This window comes from Monodelphis domestica, chromosome 5, assembly GCF_027887165.1.
Source record: "Monodelphis domestica isolate mMonDom1 chromosome 5, mMonDom1.pri, whole genome shotgun sequence".
Classification (NCBI taxonomy): Eukaryota; Metazoa; Chordata; class Mammalia; order Didelphimorphia; family Didelphidae; genus Monodelphis; species Monodelphis domestica.
The window spans coordinates 271,114,055-271,139,017 of NC_077231.1; the positions used below are offsets into that span (position 1 = coordinate 271,114,055).

General features: G+C 36.3%; 1 protein-coding gene across 1 annotated transcript in view; it reads left to right on the forward strand.

Annotated features, from left to right (window-relative positions):
- The window catches only part of ITGA8 (integrin subunit alpha 8), a 232,004-nt gene that overhangs the window by 126,507 nt on the left and 80,534 nt on the right, over window positions 1-24,963 (forward strand). The window contains exons 16-22 of the mRNA XM_001377451.4: window positions 1,319-1,374; window positions 3,379-3,533; window positions 8,013-8,150; window positions 8,659-8,726; window positions 11,095-11,242; window positions 20,896-20,988; window positions 23,564-23,643. Of these exons, the coding sequence (XP_001377488.2) occupies window positions 1,319-1,374; window positions 3,379-3,533; window positions 8,013-8,150; window positions 8,659-8,726; window positions 11,095-11,242; window positions 20,896-20,988; window positions 23,564-23,643 (738 nt within the window). The remainder of the gene's footprint in view (window positions 1-1,318; window positions 1,375-3,378; window positions 3,534-8,012; window positions 8,151-8,658; window positions 8,727-11,094; window positions 11,243-20,895; window positions 20,989-23,563; window positions 23,644-24,963) is intronic.

Sequence of the window (24,963 nt, forward strand, 5' to 3'; positions counted from 1 at the left end):
ATTTAGGGCCCAGCCTGTGTCTGAAATTTCAAGCTACAATCAATTATTCATCTCACTCGAGTAATTCTAATTGAAACAGAAATTGGGTCCAAGTTTGTGATTTCTCTTGGGAAATCGAATAAACACTTGTAATAGCAGTGAGGTTTCAGAAAAAAATTTTTTTTTTCTTAATGGTATGTGGCAAATTATTTACCCTGAAGGAAGGTACTGGCTGAGGTCACAGAAGATATATGAATCCCAGATGTGACACATTTTCGTTATATTTGACATGGGAAACTGACACAGTTATAAAAAGCTTAGATATAATTTGATGGTTTTGAATTTGGTAAAGACTTGAACAAATGCTGGTATTTCAGTATTATTATCATTATCTAGTTTTTATGTAGTATTTGAAGGCTTGCAAAGCTTTTTACATTTTATCTTATTTGATTCTCCCAACAACCCTTCTAGCGCAAGCCAGCAACTATTTTGCAATTTATTACTTTAGGGATTTGCCAGGGGAGACTTTGATGTTAAAATTTCTTGCCTTGGGTCCTACTCCCAGTATGTTCCAGGGCATAGATATGAATCATGGGCTTCCTGATTCCTCTTATTTCTGATATATTAGGCCTCCCCAAAACAATGGCTTAGTCCTTAAGTAATAATAACAGGTCATCTTTATTCTCTCTGTGTGTCTATTATAGACCTGCAATTTTATTTATTGATATTTATTTTCAATTCCAAATTCTCTTCCATCTTGCACTCCCACTCCATGTGAAGTCATATAAAACTTTCAGATTATACATGTGAAATCATGTAAAATTTTCCACATTGATAGTCACCTTTATATAGCCCTTTGCACATTATAGAAGGCTTGTAAAATAATAGATAATATGAAAATTATAATTATAAATGTATTAAAAAATACTACAAACTGTAACTCAGTGAGGGAAACAGGCCAAGTGTTATTATCCTTATTTTTTCAGATAAAGAAATTAAAATGAAGTCAGTCATAGTAATAAGCTATTATTATTCTTATTTTTTAAAAACTATCATGATCCCTATTTTTCAGTTGAGGAAAAAGTAAAACCTAGAGAAAATGGCATTACCAAGCTCATATAATTGGTGAGTGCAGTCTGTGGTCTAGAATCCACATCTCCCGATTTTAATAACACTACTATTGCGCTAGTTTAGTAATAGAGATGTTCTGTTTTATTGTTGCTGGCAAAGGAAGACATCATAAAATTAAGAAGTCCCCTTTTATTGCCTTTATTTGGGGAAGAATAAACTATATTTCAGAATTTGGCATTTATAAACTAACAATTTTGTTTTTTAATAGCTTTACTTTGAGAGTGTGTGCGTCTGTAGAAGGTCAGAGCATTTCAAATACAGTAGGTAAGCATCTTTTCATATTCCTATATGTATATGTGTATGTGTATGACAGAGTAATGAAATTCTACTTTTTGCCTTGTCAAAAACAAGTCCTGAAACTGATTCTGTTTAAAAATAATATATTTTTTTCTCATGAAAAAACAAGTTTAACTTTTTTAAAACTTTGAGCCAAATATTTTTCCTCTCTCCTTTCTGAAAAGGTAAACAATATGATAGACATTTTACCTATGTAATAATGCATAATATTTTTACATATTACTCATTTTTGTGGAAAAGAATTAGAACCAAAAAAATGAAGAAAGCAAAATTATAGCATGCTTTGGTTTGTATTCAGATTCCATCAATGTTCTTTCTCTAGACTGATGCCATTTTTCATCATGAGTCCTTGAGGATCAGTGTATTGCTAAGAATGGCTAAGTCATTCCCACTTGTTCATCATATAATATTGCTGTTACTGTAGACAGTGTTCTTCTGGTTCTTCCCACTTCACTTTGTATCAGTTCATATAGGTCTAAAACTGAAAAAATTGATTCCAGTTGAAATTCCTGAGAATTGTTTAGGATGAACAGAGAGAATCGTGACAGATTCATAATTTGTGTAGATATAACTGGGGTAACTAGACTGTCGAATCAATAAAATATTAGAGATAAAGCTTCCTTTGATTTTAGGCAAAATAGTTTTGGCAAAATTTCTTGAGCAATACTTGTGAAAAAGACAGAGAGATGCAGGCTGGCCAACATGATAACTGGGTAGATCTGTAACTAGCTGAATGACTGGGCTGGGAAGGGAATCTCTACTTGTGTATGTTATAGCTGGGTGTGTTTCAAATTTTTCAAAAAGCAAAAAACTTTTGAGAATGTTTTTTAAAGTAACATTGATATGTGGTTTAAAACATAGATGACATTCATCTGAAATCTGAAAATGACATGAAGCAGAGAGGAAGAGCCAGCATCCCATGTGACAGAATGGAGATTCAAAAGCCAAAAAATCAAATCCTGAGAAGCTTGAATATTGGGCTTAATCCAGTAAAAATAAAAATAAATTCTGACAGGCTCAGAAAACAAACTTTAGAAATATAAGTTGTGGAAGACTTGGCAAAGTAGCTATGGTAGCCATTCCACTGGGAAGAGGGCAGTCTTGGAGCTTTGTAAATTACAAACTTTGTAGAAATCAATATACAATCAAAACAGCTAATTTTATCTTGTATTTTCTTAAGGTAAAGTGTCCATTATAAGGGATATAAGAGTATCACTGCCTCTTCCCTTACCAGATTGTATTGAGATAGTTGTATTCAATTTGAGATGCCACAGTTTATGATGGATGCTGTAAAGCTTGGGAGCATTCAGAGGAAACTTACCTAGCAGAAATAGAGAAGAGACCTGGGATCATGCTCTTTAAAGATCAGTGGAAAGAATTGGGGCTGTTTAGCCTGCAGAAGAGAAAAGGGATGGTGTACACAAATATGTTCTCAAATACTTGAAGGACTGCCATTGGGAAAATGGATGAGACTTGAACAATTGGGCCCCCAAAGACACAATTGAGAGCAGTGGATGGATGGTACAGATTCTGACTTACCATATCAAAGAAAGCTTCCTAAGAATTGACTTACCCAAAGGAGAATGGGTCTCCTCAGAAAGTTTGGGGTTTCCCCTCACTAGAAGTCTGCCTGCAAAGGCTACTACACAAGTAGGTGGCTGGAGAAATTCTTGTTAAAATGCAAGTGGGATGAGATTCTCTCTAACCTTCTACGTTTGAGTTTCCATGATTCTGTTATTATCAAAATCAATTGGCAGCATGTCCCATTGTGTAGTTATTAAATCTTAGAAATATCTCATGAATTCCTTTGACTTTTGTTTTTTTATTTTTTTGATTCCCACTACAAAATGGTTTTTTCCCCTTAAAGAACCAACTTGAAGCAATAATTCTTTTGTGTGCAGAAGAAAGCATGTTGTTCATTAAACAGTGTTTTGTTCTGTGTTAAATGTTTAATTTACTTTTGTCCTGTAGGTCTGATAGCTGATGTACAGTTAGATTCATTGAAACAGAAGGGAGCCATTAAGAGGACCCTCTTCAGGGATAACCATCAGTCACAGTTTGTCTTCCCTCTAGTAATAAACCAGCATCAATCACTCCAATGCCAAGACTTCATTATTTACCTTCGAGTAAGTCTCTCCAAAATCATTTTTTCTGGCCTCTATTACCAGTAGGGTTTTTTTAATTTGTTTTTTATTTAGTTGTTTCAATCATGCCTAACTCTTCATGATTCCCTTTGGGGTTTTCTTGGTAAAGACACTGGATCAATTTGCCATTTCCCTCCAACTCATTTTACAGATGAGGGAACTGAGACAAACAGATTAAGGAAACTCCCTCTGTCAGTAAAGATCTGTAACTTACAGTTCCAGAAGTGGCTGGGACATTAGCCAGTAACCTTGCCCACAGTCATAAAGCCAGTATTTTTTGAAGAAGGGATTGGAATCTTCTTAATTTGAGGTCTATCTACTACAACTTTGTTGCCTCTCAAAATCCAGAGGAATACTGAAATCTCAGTAAAACTTACAATCATTCTTGGCAGTTTTGCCATTCTTAGGTTCAATGAGCTGCTGTGGTCTCTTTTTGCTTTTGTAAAGCACCTTCTATCTGCTAAGCTTCAGTGATGCAAATACAAGGAATGAAACATTTAAAACCTGCAAAGATTTTAATATAAAAGAAAACATCTTTATCATGGGTTCAGCCCATCATGGAATCACAGTTGGTCCTGCCCCTAGCAAATCCTATTAGAAGTTGTATACAGTTTATCTTGAAGACTTTGCACCAGCAGAATGGGCAGATGAGAACAATTCCAGTCACCATGTAGGTGGCAGAAGTAGGCACTGTGGAGTCCTTAGAGCTAGAGGCTAAGATCATCCACTGCATCCTGAACTATCCTCAGTGGTCTGGAATTTGGTCTTGCCACTGGACTTTGATGACTCTAGAAGAGAGAATAGGGCCTCACTTCAATACAATTCATATCCTTTTATTTTTCATTTATTTGATCTTTGGGGCTCAGGAATAGAGGAGAGAAGGTGATTTTAAAAAAAATTTTAACATTTAAAGAAGGCAATATGATATACTGACTGACTAGAGATCTCTGGACCTAGGAGTCAGGAAACCTTGGATCCAATCTCCCATCCAATACTGCTTGGCCACATGGCTATGACAAATCACAACCTGAGCCTAAGCCTCGTTCATTTCTCTAAGACCCATCTACTACAGACTTTACAACTTGGGACCTGCATTTGGGGGAGAAGTTCTAATATCTTTAAAACCAGAGTTTGTGTTTTTACAGATAAAATAATTTGTCATTTTTCAAGCCCTTAATAATGACTTCCAAGTGACATGGGGGCATGGCATAGCTGAGAGACCCGTGCCATTCTTGTGGTCCTGTGTCTATCATTGACTACCTTTGTGCCTTTGGACAAATCACCTATCTCTGAGGCTAAATTTCCTCATGTGTAAATGGGGCAATATCCCCAAATTAGCCCTCCAGCATCAAAGTAACTTGGGGAAGAAGAGCAAACATATGCATAAACATTAAATCATAGGAGTTTGGTCCAATGGAAAGAATATTGAATGTGAAGTCAGAGGACTTCAGATACTTGTTATTGGTGGAACCTTAGACAAATCAAAATCATGGACCCTCACTTTCCTCATCTGTAAAATGGGGGGTTGGACAAGATCACTTCAATGATGGTTTTTTGCTCCAAATCTATTGACTGTGGAAATTATTATACTTAATCCCAGTGTTACCAAATAATCAAAAAACATTAAATAAAAGCCTGCCGTGTGTCAGGCACCATTCTAGGAACAGAGGATACAAATATGAGTGAGACATTCCCTGCTCCCAAAGACCTTACATATTAAAAAGACAGACAGACAGACAGAATGGCAGAGAGAAAGACAGAGACACAGAGAAAGACAAATCTATGTATATGTGTATGTCTATACATATATTTTCTTAAACCATAACCTTTTGCCTTAGAATCAGTTCTAAGACAGCATTCTAAGAGAGAAGAGCAGCAAGGGTTACGCAATCAAGTTTAAGTGACTTGCCCAGGGCCACACAGCTAGGATCTCTCTGAAGCCAAATTTGATCCCAGGTCCTCCCAACTCCAGACCTGGTGTTCTATCCACTATGCTACCTAGATGCCTCACATTCTTATATTTAAAACACTGTAGTCAGGGGCATCTAAATGTCTCAATGGATTGAAAGCCAGGCCTAGAGGCAGGAGAATTTAACCTTCATTGCCTAGCCCTTCCCAGTCTTCTGTGAGTGAAAAGGGGGCATAATAGAAAATACATCATATTGATTCTAAAACAGAAGGTAAGGATTTACTATATATATATATACAATATATATATAGTAATAATAATAATAAATATATATATATTGATTCTAAAACAGAAGGTAAGGATTTACTATATATAATATATATTAATAATAATAATAAATATATATATATTGATTCTAAAACAGAAGGTAAGGATTTACTATATATATATATTCAGCCAAAAGTTAGGTGGAGGATGTGTTCTTAGTTTGTTTTAGCACCAAGATTCTTCAAGGCACCAGTTGTCCCTTTGCTATCCATCTGGAAAGACAGAAACACTCCTATCCATATTGGACTTCCCCATAGTAGTCCCTCCCTCTGCTATGATAGGTGACTGTGTCTAGTTTGCTGCTCCTTGAAATTCACTTATTCATTCATTTATTCTTAAGTCTCTATTATGTGCAACTTACCCTTCATCCTCTTGAGCTAGAGGTTGCCTTGACCATTGTCTAAGAATTTTATTTGCAATAAAATGAAGCTGAATGACAGTAAAAATTCTCAATTCAAATATTTTTCCTTCTTTCTTACTTCCCTCTTATATTTTAGGCATGGTTAAGAAAAGCAAATTGAGCCTGGGGGTCTCCTTCTACACCCTGAGCCCATCTTCTACTCTGTCAGGAGGAGGGGAGCACATTTCATCAACCCTCTTGAATAATGCTTGGTTATCATGTTGATCCCAGTTCTTTAGACTTTTAAATCAAATCCACAAACTTTTATTCAGCCTCTAGTTACTAGAGTGCCAAGCAACTATTCACAGTTCTATGCTGTGCTAGAAACTGGCAATACAGAGACAGGAGCAAAAGCCCCTGTCCTCAAGATACCTATATTCTATTGGGAAGACACAATACATACACAGATGAGGAAATGCAAAATGTATACAAAGTAAATATACAGACAGTGTACACAGTAATGGAGAAAATGAATAGCTTAATTCAATATTAACTGCTTGTATAGTGAGCCCTGCAGCAAACCTACTCTAAATTTTATCACTTGGTATCTGAGTACCTAATGCAACTGCCCTTCACACAGTAGGCACTTAATGGGTGCCCAAATGAATAAAGTTTAAGCACCAACCAACATACCTTTAGTTAATCAATCAAGAAATAAACATTTATTAAGTGCCTACTATGTGCCAAGAACTGTGCTAAGTTCATACTGATACAAATGACGTATAAGGAACAAAAAGGAATGAAGCCATGCTCCCCTACTTGGATCTCAAATAAACTCATAAAAAGTTCACAGAATTGTGTAGATTTGGTAATGAGATAGAAAAAGGGAAAACTTTATTCTCTGTTACCCTCAAACCACAAAGGGTAGTATTATATATTGGAAAAATTACATCCCTGTGTGAATTGGAAGAGGTTTTTGGTTTGTTTGTTTGTTTGATTTTATATGTCTATGGGCTCCTTATACATCTCTTCTTTTATCTCTACAGGAAGCTTTGGATTTTTTGTTTTTCCTTGAACTTTGGGACAAACCCTTATTATATTTCTCATTGCATAAGTAAACCTTTTTCTACATTAACAACAACAGCAAAAACAAAACAAAACAAAACAAAACTCATCCACCATCTTTATGAAAGGAAAAATCCAGTCCATGATGCCTTTAATTACGTTTTCAAAATTGTTTTCATTATATACTATACATATTGCATGCCTACTCATGTTTGGGGACTAAGCACTTTGTAAGGTGAGGAGAGTGAATCTATGGAAAAGCTCAATGGCCTGGGTGACTGAGAAGAGTTATTCTCAAGAGCTTCTATATGTTCCCCACAGAATCTCAGTCTCTTGTCCTCCTGGCTTCCTTCATATCCCAACTAAAGTCCCACCTTCTACAGGAAACCCTCTTAATTCTCATGCACTCTCTTTCTTCATTATCTCCAATTTATCTTGTTATTTCTTATTTGTACATAGTGGTTTTATGTTGTCACCCCTTTAGACTGTGAGCTCTTAGAGAGCAGAGGCTTGTTTTTGTCTTTGATTTTACCCTCTTTGTATCCCCAGACAGTTCTTGGCACATAGTAGGTCTATAAATAGTAGGCACATAAAACTTTATTGAATAACAAGATGTTTTTTCAGTGACCTCTTCTAGAAGACTGAACTTTGTTAGCTACTAGAGGCCACATAAAGCAACAAATCTCTCGGTTTGTTTTTGTGATAATTATTTCAGTCACTCAGTGTTGTTTATAAAAAAAAAAAACATGTTGCTGTCATAGATTAGCATCTTGTAGCTATTTCATGGAGCCTTCTTTAATTTTGTGATTATTTCCCCCAGGATGAAACTGAATTCCGAGATAAATTATCTCCAATCAACATTAGCTTGAATTACAGTTTAGATGAATCCACTTTTGAGGAAGGTCTTGCTGTCAAACCAATACTGAACTTTTACCGGGAGAGCATTGTTAATGAGCAGGTATGATCAGGGACCCTCTCTTGTGGCCTCTATTCCACCAAGCCATGGAGCTTGTTTATGTGACCTTGAAACAGATCCCAGCTCTTTGTATTTCATTCCTGCATGCAAACGTGTAAACAGTTTGGAATTTTTTTCTGACATGTTTCTTGAAACACTGCATCATTGTATTTTCGGAAGCCCTTCCCCTTGTGAAACCCAGATTTAATTCATTCAGAATGTGAATGTAATGGAAGCAATACAGCCTGTAATCTTCCTGACATTGCCAGGGCTACATTCCATACAACCATTTTAGATTGAATTGGGATTGGGGGGGGTGCGGAGTAAGGGGGAGGAGATAGGATGTAAATTTGACTCCTTTGGTCAATCTGTAGAACTTGTATCCAGGTGGAAATGTGTGTAGTGTAAAATGCACATTTGTTTAATTTATGGCTTTACTAGTTGTTTTTGAAAGAAGGCTGTGATTCAGGTTTTCCAAGAGACCATTGATGCTTGTTTTGAAAAAATGTAGGCTCACATCCTGGTGGACTGTGGAGATGACAATATGTGCATTCCTGACTTGAAACTTTCAGCTGTACCGTAAGTTTAAATAAATAAACTTGTGTATTATACCTAATGGAATACAGGTGTTTACTTAAAGCTTCTCTAGGGAAAGTATATGCTTCCCAATGCTAGCAAAAAAAAAAAATCCACTGCCTGGAGTTTGGCTACACTTGGAGCTGGTTTAGGTCAGTTCTTTATCACTCCTTTCAGATGGCACACCCTGGGATTTTGCCCGAGTTGTTTCACCCTTCAGAGACAGGAAAAATATTCCTATATGTAGATATATTATGTATATATAGTATTTTATTTATATATGTTTATGTTTTTATATCATATATATAAAATATCCAGATATAACACATTTTAACCAATTTTATAGGGATAGAGATTAGATTTTTAAAGGGAAAAGGATTGGATTTTTATATGTATATTTCTGCATATTTAAAACAAATGCTGATATAGCTAAACAGATGGATATATAGATGGATGGATAGATAGATAGATAGATAGATAGATAGATAGATAGATAGATAGATAGATAGATAGTTGGATAGATGCATAGGTACATAGATAGATAGACAGATACATAGATACATAGATACATGGATACATGGATACATGGATACATAGATACATAGATACATCGACAGTCAGACTAGATAGATAGATAGATAGATAGATAGATAGATAGATAGATAGATAGATTCATAGATAGATTCATAGATGGATAGATGAATAGATGGATAGATGGATAGATGGATAGATGGATAGATAGATAGATAGATAGATAGATAGATAGATAGATAGATAGATAGATAGATAGATAGATAGATATAGATAGAAAGATAGATTTAAAGGCCCTAGAACTCAGTGTTTAATGAATTCCTGTAGATAGATTGTGTGATTAATTTGTTAATGAAAAGGAACCTAATTTATCTGGTGGTTCATGAGAAAGATATAATAAAAAAGGACTTGGCCATGCTCACACCTTACATGAGTGATCCGTAATTATGTTTTTGTAACGTACCAAATGTCTCCCCAATTCTCTCTAGAGATTTACTATTAACTGCAAAGTTAAAATATACCCATCTACATAGACATAGCAGTACATGTAATTCTCTGTAATTTTTTAATACATAGTTTAAAGCACTCTGATAAAATTAAATCAGTAAATAATTGTCTTAGCTCCTAAAAGTCAGGGTATCATTGATCTAGGTATTTATAAGTTGCATTGTATTTTATTTTTTGAGACTCTTAACCTTCCATCTTTGAATCAATACTGCATATTGGTTCTAAGGCACAAGAGTGGTAAGGGCTAGGCAATAGGAATTATGTGACTTGCCCAAAATCACACAACGAGGAAGTATCTGAGGCCATATCTGAACCCAGGACCTTCTGTCTCTCTGCCTAGCTCTCAATCCACTGAACTACCTATCTGCCTCCTATATTGTATTTTTTACCAGAGAAAATGGAAGAGCAGATCAAAATAGCCCATTGTTTGTCTGTGAGTGTGTGGAGTAGGGAGGGGAAGGAGTGAGATATTCATGCCTGCCCTCAGGATAGCTGTCAACAGCATCATGAGACTCTCTGCTGCCCTCAGTGACCAAGATCTTCCTTGTTACTTGAAGGGGCTGCTTCTTTGGCCACTAGGTCATTCCTCCATTCTGGGAGGTTAGGGAGGTAGGCGTTTTGAACAATTGTCAAATACAAAAGGGCTGTTCCTCAGTCAGAGTGCTCCAGATCTCTTAGCTTGAGTTCTTACCTAGGGAGCTTCTTCCATTGGATTCATGTGAAGAGATCAGAAAGCCAGGACCTTTGGTTTCAACTACTCTGGGGCTCATTTTATTGACTGATTTCCTTTCCTTGAATACTCTTTCCCCACATCCTAGCTTCAGGGTCCTTGTTTTAGCCTTTTTTTAACCCTTACTTCTTTCCTCTTTGACTCTTCCTGATTCCTCTTGCCTTGTCAGGGATGATTCATTGTATTGATCTTTGTTAATGGTAGCTTTACCCCTCTCCCACTACAAATCAGTCTTCTTGCGTCCTTTTTTAAAAAGCCCTTACCTTCTGTCTTAGAATCCACAGTAAATTTCAATTCCAAGACAAAAGGATGTCAAGGGCTAGTCAATTGGAATTAAATGACTTGCCCATGAAAATACAGCTAGGAAGTCTTCATCTGATGTCAGGTTTGAACCCAGGACCTCTTGGCTCCAGACCTGGCTCTCCCTCTCTCCACTGAACCACCTAGCTGTGCCTCTTCCATTTTTAATCTGACACATTTCCATAGTGCTTCCTTCCTTTGTAGTCCCAGGCAAGTCATTGACTGGGAACAGCATCCTTCAGTAGGGCACCAACCATTGAAGACCCACCATAACTAATAAGTCCTCTAACTCTACATTTTTAGAGACAAAGAGCAGCTGATCATTGGAGATGAAAACCACCTAATGCTTATCATAAATGCAAGGAATGGAGGGGAGGGTGCCTACGAAGCTGAACTCTTTGTGCTGATACCTGAGGAAGCAGATTATGTCGGTATTGAACGCAACAACAAGGTAAATCTCTAAAATCATTTCTATTGAGACTGATGCAGAAAGCTGGAGTCAGAAAAACCTGAGTTCAAATCTAACCTTAGACCCTTATAACCCAAGTTACCCAAACCAGATCTTTTTAATACCTTGGAATTTCAGTTTCCTTATCTTTGAAATGGTGATATCCCCCAATAAGTCATAAGGTTTTATTCACTGAGCAAGAATTTCTGAAACCTGTCAGGCATTGTGCTAAGCACTGGGGATACAAAGATAAAAACAAATCACTTCCTGACTTGAAGAAATCAACATTCCACTGGAATGTAGGCTTGTTTAGAGTGACCAAGTAGCATAGGTAGATCAATTCCCAAACTCCAAAGTACTAAATACATATGAGAATATTTTTTTGTAGTCAGCTCGATTTAGAGAGGCCCTGTCTGTCGCTCTTTTCCTTGGCTAATAGGGCAGGAGAATTTTACCTCATGGTAGTAATTATAAGAGAAATAAACCAGGAAGAAGAAAAGATTTGGGCTCAGTTCTTTAAGGCAGGATTAAGGTCCTCAGAGGCCCCAGGCACTTCTGTTTCCAGTCCCTGTGGTAGATGCATTTTTTTTAAAAGTCTATCTGATTTTACAATGAAAAAAAAATCTCTGAAAGTACATATCCTCTGGTCAGTTCTCTCACTTTACAAAAAAAATGATGGACTTTGACATGCCTGACTGTATATATACTTTCAAATTTTGCTAGATTTAGTTTTAAGGATTATATATATATATTTTTTATATATATATATGTTGTTATATTGTTATGTTACATTGTATTATTTTATGTTTAGTTTATGTTATGTTATTTGGACTAGACTCATAGCCTATAATGATTTTTGGATCATTATCTGCATATTGAAGGGGCATCTAGAGGGGTCACACAGTGAGTTGAGTTGAACTGAGAAAGAGAATAAGCATTTGATGAACTGACAGGACACAAATCCCCCATCTCTACCTGCTCCCCAATTTCTCCCCACCTTTTTATTTTAAGTTTGTTTATGAGCCCATTAAGGTTCAAAAAGGTTGCAAGAGGCCTGGTTTTTATTATTACTTGTGGAACTGGGCCCATCCAATCCCTACTCTGAACTGATAACAGGCTGTATCAGCCTGGTAAGGGAAATGTCCATTTTTCTTGCCTCTTAGCTTACTTTTCCACTGCCTTGACCAAGGATAACAGAACCATTTCTCTCTTCCCATTCAGTGTTGTCCATCCTTGATTAAGCTCTGGCAGATGTTGATTGTACACTTTCCTTTTGTTATGAGAACATCAGTTTTCCTTCACTGAGAGGTCTTATATCACTTCATCTATATAATCCTATTATCATTTAAAATGTCTTAGAAAAGCTTTGAGAAAAACAAGACATCAGAATGAGAAGGATTCACACATACTGGATGCCAGGGCTGTGTCTTATACTCCTCTTACAATCGTAGATTGTAAGATTGCACATATCGTAGAAGTAAGAGGAAATATGCCAGAAATAGAAGAGCTCTGGGTTTGTAGTTAGGTGATCCAGGCTCCAGTTCCAGTTCTGATTCTTGCTACCAAGTGACCATGGGCAAAGGCAATTAATTTATGCCCATCTATTAAATGGGCATAATACCCCATTGACTTCATGGGGCTATTTTGAGAAAAAATATTTATAAACCTTAATGCAGTATACAAATTTAAATAAGTTTACCTTTCATCATAATAGGAATTCGTTCAATAAATACTTAATTGCTTAACTTAATAGAGGAACCACATAAAAATCTAAAGGCATTATGGACTTGCTCTGAAGTCCAAATCACATTAGAAATAGATTGTATTCTATTACCAGTTCTATTCTCCCTTATACCTTTACATTGTTAGTGTGAAATAAATGTTTGTTAGATCCCTTACAAATTGAATTCCTTACAAAATAATCCATTGCCAAAAGTCTCAACCAGTAAAATAAAATGTAGTTTCTAAGCAATTAGTTTTAGAACAATTTCAGAACAAAGCAGAAATAGAAGAGCCTGTGCCTGATTTCTACTGTCAATCAATCAATAATGAACAAGCATTTGTTAAGCATCTACTGTGTTCCAGGCACTGGACTGAGCACTGGGGATACAAAAAAGAGGCAAGTCACTAAACTTCCCTAGGCCTCAGTTTCCTCATTTGTAAAATAAGACAGTTGAACTAACCTCTGGCAGTCTGTTAGTCTGTTTAGTCTGTTCTACATCTAGAACTCAGGGAGGAGAGGAAGAGAGAGAGAGAAAGAGAGAGAGACAGAGAGAGAGAGAGAGAGAGAGAGAGAGAGAGAGAGAGAGAGAGAGAGAGAGAAAGAGAGAGAGAGAGAGAGAGAGAGAGAGAGAGAGAGAAAGAGAGAGAGAGGAGAGAGAGAGAGAGAGAGAAGGAGAGAAGGAAGAAAGGAGAGGAGGGAGAGAGACAAAGAGGGAGAAAGAAAGGAAAGGAGGAAAAAGGAAGAGGGAGAGAGAGATGTGCATATGTATTTATGTGTACATATATACATACAAACAAAAATAAGCAGGTATATGTGTCTATATATAAAAGTATATATGTATATGTTGCATGGTACACATGTGTGTATGTATGTTTGTGCTGATCTTAACAGCCAGCATGGTGACATTTCCATGGTGGACACTGGTTAGAATTTATTGATGATAGTAGAGAGTCATAGGTTTCAAGATTATTGATGATCATTTAACAGTAACCTCCTAGCATTTTTTAGCTATTTTCATGGGAATCTAAAATTTATTCCCAAATTATGCACAAAACAAAGAAAAAATAAGCTCGATGATGTGATTTTAAGAAATAGCCCTGGAATTCCACACATATTTGAGATCATATTCCCTCCGTATTATCCCACCTCTCAGTTAAACAAAGAAACATGTTTCAGAGATTTCTCTTGTTTTAGTATAATAACAACTTTGTTCTTCAGTTGGCTTCATGGAGAGCAGTTGTTGTTCTGACTGTCTAGGCTTTAAACCAATCAACAAGCCCTGATCCAGATAAAAATGGTATCTGTAGTTGCATTCCATCTGGTCCTGATTATTTGGTTCTACCATAAGTTCTGCTTCAGCCACTTCTCCCATTCCTGATTTTTTATTTTGACATGACCCTTCTTTTCCATTTACCATTTGTTCCTAAGAGCCATGTTCAAGTACATCTCTATAAGCTTATAGGTCATTCACATCAATGCACTTCTATAATTCTGTTTTACTGAACTTGTCAATAGTTTCTCAAATGCAAGTATGAGAAAGGAAATTCATTTTCATCTGAGGCTGAGATTTTATTTGTCTGTTGTTCAAAAATACATCTCAGACAACAAGAAAACTATTGTGTGATTTCAGAGTCCTTAATTGAGTTTTTTTAAAACCTCCTTTCAATAGCATTTCTCTCATTTGTGACTTGAGTGAAGGCACTACATTCTTTACTTTTGAACTTTTATAGTATAATGTAGTGTTACTTTTCCTCAAAGTAATGAAAAAAGCACATCAGGGGCTTATTTATAAATAGAGAACTGCAAGAGATTTCAGAGGTCATCTCTTCTAACCCCTTCATGTTAGAGATGAAAAAAACAGCTTAGGAAAAGTTAAGTGACTTGCCCAAAGTCACATAGGTAAATATCAAGATCTGAACCCAGGTTCAATGACTTCAGTGTCAATGTCCATCACATTTGTTTGTTTTACAGAAAGGATAGTACAGAAAAAAGAATAAATCTGATACACTTAGAAAGTTGCAAGAAATATATAAAAACTAACAAGATACAAAGTTGTGGTACCAGTGGTATAGTAGAACATGAAGAATATGACATTCTGTGTCTATTTCCCGAGTGTAAGGATAATTTTAGGGTTGTGACCTAATCTAAATTAATTTTGGTCACCAGGCAATATTCCAAATAAAATACCCAAGTCAGTTTGGATATTTATGGTACTAAAGTACCATTAACATAGAGTGAAGGAAATAAGAAGGGAGAGGGAAAAAGTGTAGGATTTCTCCCACCTGGCCTGTGCCAGGGGGAGTTCAAAGTCATCCACCATGAGGTCTCTGAAGAAGATTAGTGGCTTTCTAAGAGGATAGTGTTTGAAAGGTAAAGGGGAAAGAATCAGCCTAAACTCCAAGAGGGCTCAGTAAAGATGCCTCATCTGAACTAGGCTACTCAGATTCCTCCAGTACAGTATCAAGGAAAACTCACCGCTAAACCCAGACAATAGCAGCCACCACCCAAGATGCCGAAATGCTCAGCACACTCCTCCAACCACCTCTCTCCCGCCAAAGAGGTTGGAGAGAGGAAGTGGTGCGAAATATATAGATGGTTTTTACATCACTTTCCTGCATATCACATGTACCAATGGTAGCTTAAGCTTGACTTAGGACAGCCCAGGGGTCTGTCAGTCGTTTCTGATTTGTCATTTGCTAGCACATGTTTGTCATAGGCCATCCTCCTAAATACTTAATCCTTAAGTATGGGTATAGACATTCCTATTTTTGTTAGACTAAATAGGGTAGATTAATCTAAAGTTCACACTAGCTAGATTATTCATTCCTAGAAGGCAGGCACTATGCCTTAAATACTCTTCTGTATCGTATTTAGTGCTTATCTAAACAGTGCTTTGCACATGGTAAACAGTAATTACTTGATATTTGATTAGCATTTCTTCACTCTCCTACATAGTTGTTTTATAATGGAAAGGAGGTCACTGTGAATTCTCAAAAGCCTTGTATGCTAACAGGGAACAAACTCCATTAGCTCTAGCACATCTTACCAGTCTAGAAAGATTGGAGTAGGAAGCTAAAGATAGAGTATATGGTAACTGAATTTCAGTCTTGCTAAATTCTAAGAGACTCATTACCAGAAGGGCAGCAGAGAAATAAATGGGCCACACATGACAACCCTCAAGAATCGTCTTCTAATTTATAAGGAGGTTGTAGTGTATCTGTAGAGAGAGCACCCATACCAATGAAATCGCAGATCACTGAAGCATTGAATCATTGATTGATTTTAAATGTTCATTCACTCATTCAACAAAAAATATATTGAATGCCTGCCATTAGCCCAGGTGCATGGGGGAGATAGAGAAAAAAAGATGTATCAAAGATAAATGAGATGGGCTCTCTACTCTCAAAGAACTACTTTTAAAATTGTATTCATTGTTAGTTACCTCAAAATGCCCAGGTAGCTACCTCCATCCCTCACTTCCTCCTTTCCCTGTACTAGAGAAGGCATAAGTACACACACACACACACACACACACACACACACACACACACACACACAGGGGCAAGGTAGATATTACACAGAGTAATGCTTTAAAAGCTAGAGTGTGCTCACAAATACTTATTAATTGCCTATATATACAAAACTTTGAGTATATGATTTCTTTAATGGCACAAACCCTGCTCTCAAGGACTTTGTGTTACACTAAGAGAGAAAAGGAATATTCTCTGTTTAGTAGAATACAAACAGGTGCTATGGGAACAAAGGAGAGATCTATACCAAGTATCCCAGGAAAATCTGAGTATAAAAAGTACAAATTCAAGGAGATTAGATGAGAAAAAACATCATTTCCTTTTTCAGGGCTGAGTGAAAGGTTCATTGAGGTGATTTCACTTGAGCTAGACCTTGATGGTAGAGCAGGAGATCAGTGAAATAAGTCATAAGTCAATCAATCAAAAAGTATTAAGAGCCCACTCTGAGTGAGCAGGTCTACTAGGTGCTAGAGATAAGAAGTCAATAAAAGAAACGTTCCCTTCTCCAAGCAGCATGAAGTTAGACACTAGAGAATTAGCTCAAATGTGTATACACATATTTGGAATGACTAGTTGATGAGAAGGAAAAGCTCCATTATTTTGAGGCATCTCAAATTTGGGGGGGATTTTTTGCCACTTATAAAAAACAAACACTATCACAACATCCTTAATGAATTAAACTCCTCCAACTAATGATTTGATTATAGCAATGGAAAAGGGTTCTTGGAGCAGTGGAAGAAAAAAAATCCTAGTTATTTATGAAAATAAGAACTGTTTTTCCTAAACCTCAGTTCAATAATTCTAAGCCATCGAAAGAAACTAACTGTTAAAAAATAGGAAGGGAGAAAAAGACCTTTGATTGATGTAGGTGCCAAAAAGCCTGAATACTATTTCTAGCAAAGATGAAAAATGTATAGTTTATTTTTTGGCTGCTGGACAGGATCAAAATGTTTATGAAAGAAGATAAGATTTGCATGAGAAATGGAAAATTCTGATGAAGTTTTACAGTACAACATAGAAACTCCCTTGTTAATGCTTTGTTATTTTCTTAGTAAATGGTAAGATTTTCTTTTTCTTTGTCTTCCTTATTCAACAAATTCCCCTGATATTCTGGTCAGCCAACAAACATTTATTAAGTATTTTGATAGTGCTAAATGCTAAAGCTACAAAACAGTGAAAACAGTGCCTGCCCTCCAGGAACTGAGTCTCCTAGGGAAAATAATATACAATCAACACAGGATAAATTGGAGATAGCCCCAGAGGGAAGGTACTAACATTAAGGAGGACTGAGAAATGCTTCTTGCAGAAGATGGAATTTTAGCTGAGAAGTAAAGGAAACCTGGAGAAAAAGATGAGTGTGGAAAGAATTCTAGGCATTGAAAATAGCCAATGAAGATGCAAAGAGTAGAAGATGGAATGCCATAGATGAAGGATAGCAATGACACATTGTGACTGGATCGTAGAGTGTGTGGAAGAGAGGAAAGGAGAAGAACCCTGGAAGGATAGGAAGGGGGAGAGAGTAAAGGTCTTTAAAAATCAAAGCAAAGATTTTATATGTGATAATGAAGATAATAGAGAGTTTCAGACCTTATTGAGGAGGGAGGTGGTGGAAGATGGACTGGAATGAGGAGACACTTGAGGAAGGGAAATCAATCTGGAAGTAACTGTAATGCACCAGACATGGTGATGAGGGCTTATACAAAGATAGAGGACAATTTCAGAAAAAGGAAGGTATATTGTGAAAATAGAAAGAACAAATTGGCAACAGATTGGTTATAGAGGGATGAGGGGAGAAAGAGTGTGGAGAGTTGACCTGGGTTGTGAGCCTGGGTGACCAGGAAGATGGTAGCAGTAAGGGATAACCTCAGAAATGGCATACCATTCATTATCAGGGATAACTAAGCCCAGGGAAATAAAAGGCCTGTTCCACATTAAGAGTGATGGATGATTGTTGGGCAACCTGAGAGTCACACTGGTACCCAAGAAATATTTTAGGAACTAAAGGAAGAGGGCATTGAGGTGGCTCAGTGGATACAGAGCTAGCCTGGAGTCAGGAGGAATTGGGTTCAAATCTGGCTTCAGACACTTCTGAGCTGTGCAACCCTAGGTTAGTCACTTAACCTTTACCGTACTTCTGCCTTGAAAATGACACTTCATATTAATTCTAATATAGAAATTAAGGGCTTATTTTAAAGAAAACTGAAGGAAGGTCTTGTTTATTGAATGAATTCTTTATGAAAGTTATAAAAGGACATGCATAAGAATCATAAAAGTAAAGAAGACATGAACAGGTTGTAAAATTCATCTATATCAGTGAAATTATAATATTTAATTACTATCAGGATAGCTAACTCCAGTGAACATATTAGCATGAGCCAGTGTACTGTATCATGGGAATATGTTTACCCACTACCGAGAATAAGGATCTATTAAAGCATTGGAATTTTAGAATAGGGCCCTGAAAGAATGAATCAGAGATATAGTAGTTATAAAATCTCAAAGTTGGAAGAAACATTAGGAAGAATCTGGTTCAGTCTGTATCTAAACAAAAATTCTTTACAAAATTCTCAATCAGAGTTAGTAACAGGGCACCTAGATGGTACAATGGATAGTGTACCAAGCTTGGAGACATAAAGATTCATCTCTCTGAGTTCAAATCTGGCTTCAACACTTATTAATTGTGTGACTCTGGGCAAGTCACATGACCCTGTTTGCCTCAGTTTCTTTATCTGTAAAATGATCTGAGCAGGAAATGGCAAGGAACTCCACTATCTCTGCCAAGAAGATATTAAATGGAGTCACAAAGAGTCAGCCATGACTGAAAGAAATGACCAACAATCTATTTCCTTGATATTGAGAGTGTAGAATTTAGAACTAAAAGGGAAATTAGAAGTCATCCAACTGAACATTTTATAGATAAGAAAACCAGGTCCCTGAGGAATGTAACTAGTGGTGCCATAATCTGAACCTATATTCTCAGACTCCAAAGTCATTACTATTCCAACTAGTCCCCAAATAAGAATATTGGGCACTACTTGGGTGAGCTAAGAATGTTTAATGGCATAGTGCAACTGGTCCTTAGTAGCCAGAGGAAACCTGGTGACAAATATCACTTAGTAACAGCCATAGCAGTTTTTCTAGGATCAGCCCTCATCACCCAAACACATGTACATACCTATAAAATATAAACCATTCATAGATTTTCCATGTCAATGCAGGAAACGAAAATGATCATATAGTATAAATGAACACAAGAAAGTATAACCTGTAATACATTACAATAAGATCATATAGATTTAAAGTTAGAAGGCACCACTTAGAGAGCATTGAGTTTAACCCTTTCACTTTATAGTTGATAAAACTCAGGCTTAGGGAGTAACTTGTCCATTGTCATATATATATAGTAGCAGGACTGAGATCTGAAATCTCTGTATCTTAATCCAGTCCTCTTTCTACTGTACTATGTTCAATTGCCATTTGTAAGGAGTGATTTTGAATGTACACCTATTTACAATATGAAACTACCTCTAAGTTACTTAAACAATCTTTCAATTTCCCAAATATTTAAATATTTAGTTGGAAAAGAATATATACTTTTGAAACCCGTGTGTCTGGGGGAGATATTAGACCTCTCTCTTCAAACTTAACCTTAATTTCTACTTTTATTGGAATCTGGGAAAATCCCTTTGAGAAGTCTTTATATTGGGGGGCACCCAGGCAAATCAGTGGATTGAGAAACAGGGCTAGAGACAAGAAGGTTTTAGATTCAACTCTAGCCTCAGACACATCCTAGTTGGGTGACCCTGAGCAAGTCACTTAACCTGCATTGCCTAGCCCTTACCATTCTTTTGCCTTGGAATTGATACACAGTATTGATTCTAAGATGGAAGGTAAGGGTTTTTTAAAAAGCCATTACATGTATCACTTCCATTTGATATTTTTATTCATAGAAATGGGCACTCTATCTCAGTTACCTGCATGACAGTGGTGTTGTGAGGAAAGGGCTCTGCTAACTTTAAAACCCCATCCGAGCAAGAGCTGCCATTATTATTGTTACTTAAGCACAGTGTTTCTAGTTACTTTTATTCTTTGATTCTAAATCTTGGGAGACAGGGGAAATCCACTTTGAGATGTTAAAGTGTTTTTCTTTTTCTCATCCAAACACAACATATTTGTTCCCCTGTCTCATTTATTTCTATCGTTATTCTGCCTCCTCCCCATGCTTTTCAGGTTTCCCATTTCCCCCTTCTGGGCTGACAGTCACAAATTAAGCCTTCATGCAAAATTGCCCACACAGGTGTTTAAAATCAAAGAAATTTCACAGCCCCAAAGCTTTTGTTTGCTGCCAGGGTATAATTTATTCTGACCCCTGAACTCCATGTTGGTGTTCTCTCTTATTGCAGGCTCTGCACCCACTGAGCTGTGAGTACAAGATGGACAATGTAACCAGAATGGTGGTGTGTGACCTGGGGAACCCTATGGCGGCTGGAACAAATGTAAGAAAAAACCAGATGTGCTGGCTGATTTTTATCTAATTGAATTTTAAAGGAAGTTAGTGGAAAACTACTTCATTAGCACTTGGCTCCTCAATAAGCAGAGGCTAAAACAAATTACTCATTTAGATGTGAAATTATTGAAGTTATACGATCTAGCATCAACTTCTACAAAGAGGAAAGGACTGGTGTCAAGAACATAAAAGAAAAACACTTTTATATTCTTCTTGACAGCAAGAATCTATTGTCTGTTTCAGATTTATCTTCAAATTAGTTCTAATTGCAAAACTTATGTTAGAAACTCAATTTTTAAAAACCCAGAAATTTCTGAGCCCCTTTCTTGGGTCATCACCGCTTAAACACACACAAACTTGAATGGAGGCATCAAAACTGGTTAGCAAACCAGGGAGCTTCTCTATCTTTCATCCTTACTGAGAAATTTCAAACATGATTTCCCAATGGGTCTTTGCGGTAGCTCTTCTGTATGTGAACTAATAAACATTTATTATGGTAATTTCCATGTATTGAATTAATTTTTTCCACTTGACAAAAAGGGAATGGTCCTGAGTCTCTTACGTTATTCATTGTCTTCTGGGAATGAAGTCAAAAGAAATGGGATCAGGAGCACGCTTGTCTTCCTTGAGATTTCAAATGTCATTTAAAAAAATGAAAACATTTAAAGAAATAATTTTTCAAGTTCTTAAATTGTGAGGACTATATAGATATTAAGTATTGAAAGAAGCCATCATTTTATTTTATTTTTTAAACCCTTACTTTCTATCTTAGAATCAATACTGTGTATTGGTTCTAAGGCAGAAGAGTGGTAATGGTTAGGCAAAGGGGGTCAAGTGACTTGCCCAGGGTCACACAGCTGGGAAGTGTCTGAGGCCAAATTTGAACCCAGGACCTCCCATCTCTGGGCCTGGCTCTCAATCCACTAAGCTACCCAGCTGCCCCTGGAGCCATCATTTTAAAACAAAAGTACATAGTCAGAAAAGGATATTTGAACTACCACACAGAAAATTTTATAGCACAGTTGTGTTTATGAGTCAGTTAATGGGTGTTCTACCTAGTAGTTCAAGAAAAATCTAACCACCTAGTTTGAGTGAGAAACCCTACCAAAGACCATAAAGGAAAGAAATAAAGTCACTCCTCTTCAGCATCTGTAGGTCATTAGTTTCCCACTCCTGTGTTAGTATTAAATCCAGACAGAGAATAAAGTGAGATCTTTAAAACTTGGGGAAATTCTTTACCTGAAGTAGGGAAAGTGAGGATAAAAGTTGTCACACCATGAGCACATAAAGGGGAGCAGAGCTGGGCAGAATATGTTCTCAAAGGTAAATCTAAGTCAATGTGACTTCAAATAAAGAGAATAAAAAAATGAAGTCAATCCTTGTGACCACCCAAAGAATCTTAATTATCAAGAATTGTTTGTATCAGTTTATCTCTGAGGATTACTGAAGCAGAAAACGGCTTTCTTATCTTATTTTTATCAAAGCTCTCACCACATCCAATTTCATCATATTGTCTTCTCATGTAAAACTTCAGTATATTTGCCTGCCTATTTTGGGTCTTTAAAAGACATATATTTATCTTTTCATATTTTATATATTTATTCTATTCTTTCTCTCTATATATTCATAATACATAACATGATACATTTAATATATTTATATACTTATATTTTATATACATATCTATATACACATGTATATATCCATTGATTACAGTGTAATTCTATAGGGAAGGACACTATGAAAAGTATAAGGCATTATTCAAATATGTTATAAGGGCAAAAACTATATTATATTAAAGTTTTCCCTTAATGTTCACTATAGTACCTTATTATATAGGCTATAAGAAAAAAATATTATACATATATGTATATATGATTTCATTTGATCCTTGCAGGAAATAATAACCATAATAAATAATTCTAAACATACTACCAGTTAATCAGTTTCCTAAAAAATATTAGGCAATTTTTTCTAGCAAAAAACCCCTCACAAAAGCCAAAGAATGTCAACTGGGTTATTTTTGAAATCTAGTATTTGATTCTAGTTATGAATAAAATATTCCAATAATTCCACACTAGCAATCTTTCATGGTTCTCCAGTATTGATTTTAATTTTTGTTAACAATAGAACAGGCTACCTTTCAAAATGAGCATCTAAATGTCATAGGAGACAGAAAACCAGGACTGAAGTCAGGAAAGCCTGAGTTCAAATCCAGCCTGAGACACTTACTAGCTATGGGACTCTAGGCAAGCCACTTCACCCAGCTTCCTCATCTATAAAATGAGCTGGAGAAGGAAACAGCAAATCACAACAGTATCTTTGCTAAGAAAATCCTAAATGTGATCATAAAGAGCTGAACATGACTGAAATGACCAAACAATAACCAAAAAAAAAAAAAGATTCAAAATAAAGAGCTAACCATTACTAGAAGTGTTTAAGAAGAAGCTGAATGTTTGACTGTCAGGGCTAGGATATAAGACATCCATAAATTGGGAGAAAAAAATGACTTTCTAGTTCTAAGATTCTGTCATGGCTGAGTCTCATATCTGATTCTTCTCTAGTATTCACTAGGCCTCCGATTTGCTGTTACCCGTCTTGAAAATACCAATACAAGCATTGACTTTGATCTCCAAATCAGAAGGTAAGACATTCTGTCATTAAAGGACTATAACATTTTAAACTAAGTACTTTTAATCCTTTGTCATTTTCCTTTAATTCTTCTTTGAAAAACTCTGGGTGGCCAAAAAGAGTGGCCAAAGCTTTCTTCAACCATCCATCCAAGACAAGAGTTCTTTAACTGGAATCCAAGGATAGTCCATGTGGGTTGGTGAATTTGGAACCTTTAATATTTTCATAACTGTATTTCAAAATAAATTGGTTTCATATTCTGAGAAGAGATCCATTGGTTTTACCATTTTGTCAAAAGAATCTAGAAGACAAAAAAAAGGTTAAGAAGGCCTCTGGGGGGAATTTCCCTACTTTGATTAATATTTTAATAAAGACTATTTTTTTTAGAATTTATTGGTAGTGCCTGAATTGATCTATGGGACCATCCTATGGAGCACTCTAATCAGTTTCCATTCCTAGCTCCTGTCAATGTATTTCTAAAGGAAGAAAGGAATCTCATTGTCAGAGCAACCTTTGGTCAGATTATGAAGTAGGCAATCTACCTCTCTCCTTCCCTTTTTACATTCCTTCTCTTTTATCCTTATCCTGGTGCCCTTAGACTTTCCTCCAAGGATCTACCTTGAATCCATCCAACTATTAATTAATCTTCAATAAAATAATAATTCATGGCACAACCTTTTCCCAAGGAGTATTTTCATTTTAATAGAAGAGATTGAAGCCAAGCAAAACCTCTAAGACATGAAAAGATTGGCAGAGTTTTAGATATCATGCAGATAAGGAAAAGGAAAAAGGCTGAGAGGCATCCTTGACCACCCCCAAAACTCTATATATGGGCAAATGCCTCTGCTTCTTCCTACAGAGACTGGTCCTGTTCAAGTCCTGAGTTTATTTAAATTCATTCTCTTTCCTTTCATTCTGTTCTTTCATCCTGAGAAATGGAAAGAACTGTGCTCTTTGCCAGAAGAAACTATAGAGAGCGATGCAATATCTCAATGTGGCAACACACTGAATCAATATGTATTAATGATAAATAAGGGCTAGTCTCTTATTCCTTGCATGCCCTTGATTATGTGGCTAATAGAGTGGTCTGTAGCTTTCATTTGGCTCTGAAGAAAACTGCAGTCCATATTTTCAACTAGGATCCCATGGGGTGGATTATGTGACTATTACATAATTAATTTCCTTAGAATATCCAAAGAAGAGTTCTTTCCATATTCTAAGGAAATTTATGGCATAATAGATGAGAGATCCAACCTCAGAGTCAGAATGAGTTCATTTCAAGAGTATTTTCTGAGGTGTCATGACTCTGTGGCTCTAGGCAAGTGACAGCCTC